Below are 9,554 nucleotides of genomic sequence, written 5' to 3'. Positions count from 1 at the left end.
ATCTATCTATCTATCTATCTTCTAAAAGATGTAAACATTGTTTTTCTGTGTAGCTATTTAAAGTAGTAACATGAGACATGTCACTTAAATGAGGTGTTAGCTATGAGGATATGGACCTCTTCTAAGCAAGAGTGTCATCTTTGAATGATAATACTATCTTACAATCTCTGTTGGCGGTGGAGGGCTAGGCTTGGAATATCTGGGTGTCGAAATAATAAGAGAAGGATGTCCACATCGTTGATAAGTCATGCCACCATGTGACATAATATCGAAGTAGCAAAATGCATGCAAGTGGAATTCTTACATGACTGCTAACAGCTCACTGTTCAGAAAACTCTGGATGACGAGATTCATTAACAACATTCAGACATTTCTGATTGAAGCGGTTCTGTAGAAAATGATTTTCTCTTTAAGCAATATTACACATTAATATAAGATATGTAGCTATCTTTTATTTGATGTCGCAGAGCAGGGCAACCCCTCGCAGGATCCAGTGGTCTGGTGACTGGACGGTAGACAGCACCACTGCTGTGATGTAATTCAGGTCTGTTCTCCGTGGTTTCTTGTAGATGGGGCAGAGATACAGCTTAGGATCCACTGGGGCGGTGGAGTTGATGGCAAACATGTGAATGACAGGCATGGGTGTGAAGAGCACTTTGGGTGAGGACTCGATGAGATAGTTGTTCTTCCTGTCCCAGCCAGCACCATCCAGGTACAGACCATAAACATAAACTCCCTCCTGTTGAGTAAAAGGCAGTCAGTGACAGAATGAATAATGAACTGTTCACGTTTCTCACATAAACATTATTAGCATATTGCTAGTATTTCCATGTTTGTTTGACTCACTGTAGGTGAGGCTGTGATCTCCTCCATTGCCTGCTTCAGTACTTTGTTGTGCAGAGTGACTGTATCCAGAGCCCAGCCTTTGTTTGCTCTCGTCACTTCTTGTCTCATAGCTGTTAGGAACCCTGCAACCGTCACATACATTATTAGCATAAGTCTAATATCAACTTATATTTGTTGTTTAATAATGCCTTATCCTAGAAAGAAACAGTTTCTCACCCTGTGGGTTGAAGAAGCCTGTCATCCAAAAGGCTTTGGGTCTTCCTTCAAACACCCAGCTGTAGAACTGTTTATTTCTCTCCAGAAGCTCAGTGAACCAAAAACCCAGCGTGGATGACTCCCAGGAGATTTTCCTCCACAGGTTTGGCACACGGGCATCAAAAATATTGTCCAGGGCATCACGGAGGTTCTAGAAGTCAAGTACAGATCAACAGTAAGGATGCTCTGATTGATCGGTCACCGATTTATAATATTAGCTCTAATTAGGTTGATTGGCGAAAGTTATTCAGTCTTCGACACGCATAGATTTACTTGGGCGGACCACCGATATTTTAGCTGTCAGGGACTCGTTTTAGCATTTTGAACAGAAAAAGAGAGAGATGTTATCTGGTGGATGTTTTACAAGCACAGAGCAGGTAAATCAAGAGTTTGTTCTTGATAGGCGATGTCATTAACAAGCCTCATCCACGCATGGCTCACCTGCTGCTGTGAAAATGGAATTGAGGGTGAAAAAATCTAAAACGTGTTGTGTTCCTTGTGCAACTTTATAAAACTTTCTGCTGCCCGAAAAAGTCAACAGATTTTTTCCAGATTGTTGAATAATCCTATTTTCAAGAATAAAAAAGTTTTTTGCCCTTTATATTCAAAATGAAACGTTTTTACATTGCAATATGCGAATATTCAGTCAATATTATAGAAAAAAATGTTTGCCTGAAAGTGAGTTGAGTAAATAAGATTAATCAGTAATCTGACCTCGCTCATTATGATGGTACCATCAATGGCCAACTTCAGGTCAGTCAGACTAGTGCGCACCACACCGATGATCCTTTGCATTCGATCCACCTCCTGACGTAGGAAGATGTTCATTGGGTTCAGAGCTCCCATTTTCAACAGCTTGGCTTTGACCTTGAAACCCATAAACGTTGCAATGTTTAGAGTTTAGTTGGTGCAAGAATTGGTGAATAAAACCCTAATGATTAGACAAACTGACCTCATGTGGAACATAATTACGGGGTAGTTTCTCCAACATGTCCCCCGCCATTTTGTAAACAATGGACTCCCGAGTTTCTCCGGATCCCCCTCCACTTTCTTTGGGCTGGATATTTGTGATTGTGTCTAGAACTTCAGCAGATGTGTTTGTCTGATACCTAGTCAACATTGAACCAAAGCATGAATGCTACGATAACAATAATATTACACATCATTACACAGCCCAGTATCTGCATCATTATTAGTTTTAGATGAATGTTTCCTTACGTTATATCAGCGTTGGGATGCAGCCCCAATGCTTGGGGTGAATCCACAATAGGCAAGCTCTGAATGTTTTCCATGTACTCCTCTACTGTCTTGCACACTGGAATTTTGTAACCCGTGTAGAAGCAGAATGATGGGTCAAACATCTTTTTACTGAACCATACCTGCAATGAAAAACACCCATTGTATTGTAAACAAACTTCATTAAACTACTGATCAAGGAGATGCAACATGAATGAATAAAAAAATTTGAATATTACACGCGCAAAACACTTGAGTAGGCGTTTGTCATAGTCATCTGTAACCCTTCCTCCGTACTGCACCTCAGCTAACATGTATCGTACAGTTACCCATGACACATCCTGTGGGGAAAAAAGCACAAAATTATAAGTAAGAGAAAACAATAAGAAAGTAAGACCGCTGTTGCCAAATCCTCACCTTCTTGGGGCCGCAATCATCCAAATGTCTCTCAACAAACTCAACACTTGCAGTGAAATCAGCAGAGTTGAACTCATATGGTATGTTCCAACCCAATGGTCCAAATTTGCGTCGTTCCTAAAAAAGGAAGCAATATAGCACATGATTGAATATAAAATCAAGGCAATGAGCATCAATTAATACCAAAGAAAAACACAATGAAGGATTTACTGAACAGCTAAACATATTGATTCACATTGATTTGACCTTGGATGGACAGTACCTGCACAGCAGTGTGGAGAAAGGCCACACTGTACAGCATGGGTCTCCACATAGGAAGGTTGCTGGCTTCCAACTGGTTCTGTGAAATTCCTCCAAATGTTCGTTTCAAACCAGCACGCACCCCCTGGGGTGGATCGTTGGTAAACTTGATAGAGGACTACGGGTAAAGAGTGGAGAAACACTTGCTCTAAGCTTGTACGTGAACTGCATTTAGGTTCACCACAGTATCTGTAGAGGTTAGGCCAGGAAATAAAGTAAATACATGAAGTAAATAATTCATAAAACAAGCTTTACAAAGGATCACCTGTAGGAGTGTGATGGAGAAGTGATCGTGTGGTTCTGTGGTGATCCACACCCTGAAAGTATCATGCATGGTCTCTGTAGTCGTGATGGTTTCTAGCAACTCATCCATAAACTCCAGGCCAAGGTGGCAATTTTGCAGAAGGACCCAGCCTCCCTATGCATATCCAGATACAGAGGCCACAGGTCAGGTGACAGGTTAAGCCATCATTCATACAACATCCTACTATAACTTAGAATGCATACCAGTGTCATTGACGTCTGAACAAGTTTCCTTGCATGGACCTCTTGCCCTTGACCCATGGATATAGCTCTGCATTCTACAAGAGAACAATGTAGTGAGATTATGACATGCGGCACATGTCCAATTCTTAAGTTAAGATGGGAAACTTAGTTCTAAGTTCAACAGGGCAGTAAAGCTCACCAAGTTCAAGCTTCTTGGCAAGTGCTTCAATTTGGTCTGTGGGATCGGAACCCATAGAAAGGAAGCAAATTAGAGGGGTGCGAGGGTCACTCTCCTCCCATGTGCTGTGAAGGTCCAGGATGACCGGCTCAGCAAACCTCATGCCCATGGATTCTCCTACATACTTTCTGGCCTGAGACAAGGTACGGTCAGGGCACCAAGACCTGTGAAAGAAATAGCTTGTAAGAATATTGTAATCAATATCATATTGTATATCTGAACACAGTGTAAACAACATGACTGCACCAGGGTCCAACCTTATTAGCAAAAGTTTTTGGAAGACATCAAGGGAGTTGTATCCATCTGGGATGACACCTTCCTCTGGAGCGTCAAGATTCACCCATGCTTTCCAGGGTTTCCCATTTTGAGACACCTTCAAAATATGTCAACAGCATCAATTAGGGATACTTTAATGGAGGATTCAGATGTATGACTCATGGAACTTAAGCTCACCTGGGCTATGATGTCGCTGAACTGTGGCAATTTGCTGAGTTCCACCAGATTTAGCCATACCATATCCAAGATCCAACTGAATGGTTTTGAGGGGCAGGTCTTCAGGTCAAGAGCTGCGCCACCTATATGTATATTGAAAGAAGTTATCTTGTTATAAGATGCCATATAAACAGGTACATTACATCTTACTACCATTGATGATCATCTTACCTTTAATAAGAATCTGAAATTTGTTATGCTCTATTTTCTTATTCTGTAAGTCAATCTTGAGAGCCAGCAAAAGTGTGAAGATGAACTTGTGGTTTTCATACAGGCTTCTGACTGTGTATCTGAACACCTCATACGTCAGATATTCAATGATGTTTGCAATTCGTATCTGAGTTTTAAAGGACTTCTCAGACCTGCAAAAGTAAAAATAAAAAATAAAAAGAGACCCAATGTGATAAAATGATTAAGGAGAAGAATACAATGACACAAAATTATTGGTTGTTAGAGTCATGGTTGAGTTAATTTGTCACATAGTGCAGAGTATAAGGTTCATAGTACACAGCTGTTACAGACCCATGTTTCATCCTCAAAACAAATGCTAAGAATGTTCAGACTTACTATTTAAACCAGTTTTGAGGGAACCATACCTTGCCAGTGACAGGTCAAAGATTTTGAGGAACTGACCCAGAGAGGTCTGGTACATGACATTGACCATGCTCATCTCTGTGATGAGGAAGTAAAGGATGCTGCCCCGGGAGGCCACAGGACGATATTCTGCTTGAGCTATATTGATCTTTGTCTCTGCAGCTGCTGCAACACTGAGCTTTGCACTAACTTCAGCAGCAGTTTGTTTAGTTGTACTCAGAATGCCGATCATGGAGTCATCATCAACCAAGGATCCTTAAATCACAAAAACAGAAATGCATTAAAAGTATGGCTTTAAAGAAATTGGCATTCAGGCCATCAGTAACTGTTGTACCTTTTGTGCTGCTGAGTTTATACAGTAAGTTGTCTTCCAACTCCTGCATCTTTCTCTTATTGGCAGTTACATCCTCAATAAGCTTCAATCGTTCTGCCTCTAGTTCCTGTTAACATAATTGAAATAACTCTCACAACTTCTGGGTGCAACTTAATATCACGTGCAGCTGAAGACACGATCAATATTACGTGCTAAATACTGTTATAACAAGGTAATATAACAGAAAACATTGATTCAGCCTGACACAACTGACTGGTTTGGAGGTTTCCACATGACGCCCCCAAAACACTCTCGCTGGGTCGTTGTTAAAGCTGTTTTTAACCATTTAATGATATATTATTTCCCACAACAATATATCCGTGTGAGGAAAACCTGTTTTGTACAACATGGAAAAAAATAGACCCTTACATATTTTTCTCTAAGGATGACGCGACCAAGTAGCTGGTTCTCCAAGCCCTTCATGTTTACAGTGAAATCAATAATGGATGTCTTGGCACTGACTTCTGGGGTGTATGCTGGATTAGGCAGTTTGGTTGTTATATAGAGCTGGAATCCATCCATCACATTGACCTCTTTGTCTCCCACTTTAACCTACACAAGACAAATCCCAAAAATGAAGAGAGGACACATTTTAAAGTTGTCTTGTTGATTTCAAGTAGGTACTAAAGCCGGTTACCTTAAAACTGGTCCCAGATTTAATAAAGTTTTTCTCAAGGACATTGTCAAGGGCAGGGTCCAGTTCCTCACAAACATTTTCAATAAGCAGTGGGCGTCCCAAGGAAAGACAGTCTTCCAAATGAGAGCGAAAGAACTTGTGGTTGAGTGATGTCACCTGAAAGGGAAATCACAGATTTTTACATACCAAGTGTTACCCAGACAATGAATCTAAATGAAAGTGGCAACTCCATTGCAGGTAGCTATGTACTTGGAATGCATTAGCCTTTTCTTTTTGCTTAATCCAAGCCTTTCCCTGAGTCTGTGGATCGATTAGGAGGGGATATCTTGTTGCTTTTGTGACAATGATGCCATTCTGCACAGACAAGTCATCTCCTGGGAGTCCCTGAAGGTTCCACTCACTTATCTTAAACATAAAGAGGAATGTGAATGTGTTTCATCACATGAATTACTTCCTGTGCAGCTCATAGTGAGGTAAAATTAAAAATGTTTGTGTTGTTCTTACAGTGGGAGGGTCCACTAGGGCAGAAATGAGGTTAAGGTTTTCTGTAAAAGGGATTTTATGGCTCCTGAGCTCTGCCTCCCAGATGTCCTTCAACAACATGTTACGGAAACTCTGGTTGAATGGCCCACAGTAAGACAAGAAGCCAGTGAGCTGGAGCACGTCACCCACAAGTCTGCCAAGAAAAAATAACCTAATTTAAAAGCTTTTATGATCAATAAAATGCAAATCTCCCCTGAGCTAGTCCCAATAATAATAATGTTATTAATAATAATAATTGTCCCCTAAATGTTATGTGTTCCATGGTAATATTATATTATTTTTCCAATATTAAATTCAGTTTTCCTTGTAACCTACCTGTTGATCTGTGACTTAAATTCTTTACTTTGCTCTATCCAACGAACCTTCTCTCCACTAAGTCCATCTATAAGTGCAGATGCAGCCTGCATTTTATTCCTACACATCTCAGCGTCATCCAACAAGTCCTGAAAAACATCATATTTTACGTGATTTAAAATTTCTAACTTAAATTAAATAAAGTTAGAAATATTTTATAAAGTTAAACTGCACCTTTTTCTCTTTCATAGCAGCATCACATTTGGCTTTGACTTTGTCAAACTCTGCTTGCTTGTCGGACAGCTGAGCCTCAGCCTTGTTTAGCTCATTATTAGCCAGTTTTAGTCGGCTTTCCTGAATGGCTAGGTTAGCCTGGACACAGAAAAAGGACATAGAAGCAGACAGCATACAAATGTTAGCCTACAATTTCTGCACTATTCCCCTAAAATGGATGTGGACACCCAGCCTTAAGGCAGAACATTTTGAACCCAGTGTTAGTACAGCAGCAAAAAATTATTATCTGCCATGACGAAGATTCACTTTACCTTGAGTGGCAGCACTTCTTTGTTGATGCCAAAGAATGTTGCCATAGCCTTGGTCCATGCTAGCAGACCAGCTACATTACCACACACTTTCTTTGCATTTTCCATTGTGTAATCCTCCATGTCTAAATATGGATGCAGCAGTTCTACTATTTCCTCATTAATTTTGTCTTTTGGGAACTGCTGGAGGGAGACCATAAAACCAGTGCCACCAATAAGCTAAAGGAAAATTGGACAAGAGGTAGCCATTAGAAACTTTAACATGTTGATAATTGTGTTATAGTTATTACTAATACTAAAAAACATGAATACGGGAACTTTTATACAGACAACATTCGTATCCCTCTATATGGGTTTACAGAAAGTGCTTACAGTGTGCTGGTTATGAGTGAGCAGAATCCCAAACAAATATAATTCAATAACCTTAAGTGCTTCTGACCATGATGGCTTAATACACTGTCGTTCTGGATCAATGGAGACCGTGTCCAACTTCTTTTGGAATAAAATCACGGCGCAGTCCATAATCCGCATGATCAGATGTGGAGGCTTGGCCAATTTTCTTACAGTGGCAATGTCAGCAGGTTTGATGGTCTGTAAAAAACAATTTATAGTATCATTAAGTATCATGCCATATCAAGCACCATATATGGTGTAAATATACAAATATGTTGCAGAAAAGTACCACAAATCTCACATTTAGTGCAGCTTTAGCCTCTTCTAAAGCTGGCTTGGCAGCCTCCAGTTTTTCCTCTGCATAAGCTTTCTCTTGGCTAATTCCCTCCACAATTTTCTGGGCTCTATCTTTCACAACCTGAACCTCATTCTTTACGATAGTAGCAGCTTCAGCACTGACTGTCACCTCTGCCACCACCTATGGGAATGCAACAAGAAATGTATTGCATAATAAACTGTACGACATACATACATGTATAAGCTGTTGAATTTTCATAGAGGTTTTTTCATTTTCACAAACCTTCCTCAGGTTTTAAAAAAACCAAAAACATATTTCAATAAAAGTATATCCATAACTCCCTTTCTCCTTACAAAGACAAATTTGTGTCATACTTGCCACAACCTTTTATGCATATTTTTATGTCACTAAACTAAATTCTAATACAGAATACAGATTCAGAAAAGTTACACATAACTATCCATCCATCCCTCCATTGTCTATACATGGTTGTCTTGTGCACTGTCATGGGAGGCTGGAGCCTGTAATATTATTTACCTTGTCAGCTTTGAGAGATGCTATAGCCAGCTCTTTTTCCTTGACTACAAGGTCTTTGGATAGTTGAGCCACAGACTTACTAGCCTCCATGAGTTTGTCCAACCCTGGAAATCAGTAACACTGTTTAAAATCCTTTCACTAAGTAGACCATGCAACATTGTCTATACGTCATCATCATAGCATGTCAAAGCCTAGCTGCTTCCTTACCAACATTCATGCGTTCTGCTAGTGTGTTGATATAGTTGTACTTTTCAGAGTACAGTGTTTTGTAACCATTTATAAAAGAGAGGTAGGACTTAGGGGTGACATGAGTTCTTCTTCGGAACCTGAAAGATGAAACAGCATACAACTTTAAGATTGAAGAGACTAAATATGTCTCTAAAAGGTTAGGGATAGAAATAAATATTTACAGTGTGAACTTGGATGTAATTTGCTTGTTATACCTTTCAAAATAGCTTTCGCAGCTCTCAGATACTTTGTCATGATATGTACCCATGGTGGTCACCACAGAAGCCTTTACATCAGCAGAGCAAACCATTGGAAATTCTGACAAGAAATAGTTGGACACAGCCACCAGAGCCTCAGTGGGCCAGGGGGTGAACCAGTCCATGGTGCAGCCAGAAATCAACCCTGGAAACTTCAGGGATCTGGAGCGAAACTTCTGCCCCACCTGTGAAGGAGAATAGCTGAGTTCCATGAATGTATGCATGTGTACGGTAACGGTTTAAAATTGGCCTGCATTTAACACAACCAATAAAGGACATTAAAGAATGAAAATACAGTAGGTGACAATGTAGTCAAATAAATAAATAACACAAAGGATCTTTTGGGTAACGAATACACACATTTTTAACCTACCGGTGAAAAGCAAAGAACTACATGAAGATTCTTTCTTGACCGGGATATGAAATAGTCATAAAGATTGTCAAACGTTGGTGGAACACGAGGAAACTCCTTTTTCATCTTAGGGATCAGGTTCTGGGTAATCTCTGTGATCTCATCTTTAGCAAAAAGGTTGCTGACCTGCACACAGTTAATTCACAATCAGGACCACAATCAGGATTCTGTCTGAC

General features: G+C 40.1%; 1 protein-coding gene across 1 annotated transcript in view; it reads right to left on the bottom strand.

The window, feature by feature from the left end:
• Positions 1–282: 282 nt before the first annotated feature.
• LOC118334798 (dynein heavy chain 8, axonemal-like) overlaps positions 283–9,554 on the bottom strand; it is a 32,211-nt gene continuing 22,939 nt past the window's right edge. The window contains exons 64-93 of the mRNA XM_035670865.1: positions 9,340–9,504; positions 8,925–9,151; positions 8,689–8,807; positions 8,482–8,585; positions 7,948–8,124; positions 7,677–7,844; positions 7,257–7,472; positions 6,946–7,083; positions 6,733–6,860; positions 6,379–6,550; positions 6,124–6,279; positions 5,875–6,030; positions 5,607–5,789; positions 5,199–5,304; positions 4,867–5,119; positions 4,442–4,632; positions 4,232–4,353; positions 4,036–4,151; positions 3,740–3,942; positions 3,562–3,635; positions 3,320–3,472; positions 3,017–3,172; positions 2,755–2,871; positions 2,577–2,678; positions 2,320–2,480; positions 2,054–2,210; positions 1,816–1,968; positions 1,063–1,252; positions 847–968; positions 283–739 (exon numbers count right to left, since the gene is read on the bottom strand). Of these exons, the coding sequence (XP_035526758.1) occupies positions 452–739; positions 847–968; positions 1,063–1,252; positions 1,816–1,968; positions 2,054–2,210; positions 2,320–2,480; positions 2,577–2,678; positions 2,755–2,871; positions 3,017–3,172; positions 3,320–3,472; positions 3,562–3,635; positions 3,740–3,942; positions 4,036–4,151; positions 4,232–4,353; positions 4,442–4,632; positions 4,867–5,119; positions 5,199–5,304; positions 5,607–5,789; positions 5,875–6,030; positions 6,124–6,279; positions 6,379–6,550; positions 6,733–6,860; positions 6,946–7,083; positions 7,257–7,472; positions 7,677–7,844; positions 7,948–8,124; positions 8,482–8,585; positions 8,689–8,807; positions 8,925–9,151; positions 9,340–9,504 (4,773 nt within the window). The 3' untranslated portion in view covers positions 283–451. The remainder of the gene's footprint in view (positions 740–846; positions 969–1,062; positions 1,253–1,815; positions 1,969–2,053; positions 2,211–2,319; positions 2,481–2,576; positions 2,679–2,754; positions 2,872–3,016; positions 3,173–3,319; positions 3,473–3,561; positions 3,636–3,739; positions 3,943–4,035; positions 4,152–4,231; positions 4,354–4,441; positions 4,633–4,866; positions 5,120–5,198; positions 5,305–5,606; positions 5,790–5,874; positions 6,031–6,123; positions 6,280–6,378; positions 6,551–6,732; positions 6,861–6,945; positions 7,084–7,256; positions 7,473–7,676; positions 7,845–7,947; positions 8,125–8,481; positions 8,586–8,688; positions 8,808–8,924; positions 9,152–9,339; positions 9,505–9,554) is intronic.

The sequence above is a fragment of the Morone saxatilis genome, unplaced genomic scaffold, assembly GCF_004916995.1.
Source record: "Morone saxatilis isolate NCDOM2014 unplaced genomic scaffold, NCSU_SB_2.0 Contig23, whole genome shotgun sequence".
In the NCBI taxonomy this organism is placed as follows: Eukaryota; Metazoa; Chordata; class Actinopteri; family Moronidae; genus Morone; species Morone saxatilis.
Note: the sequence above shows the minus strand (reverse complement) of the source record. Positions and strands in the feature narration are given on the sequence as shown.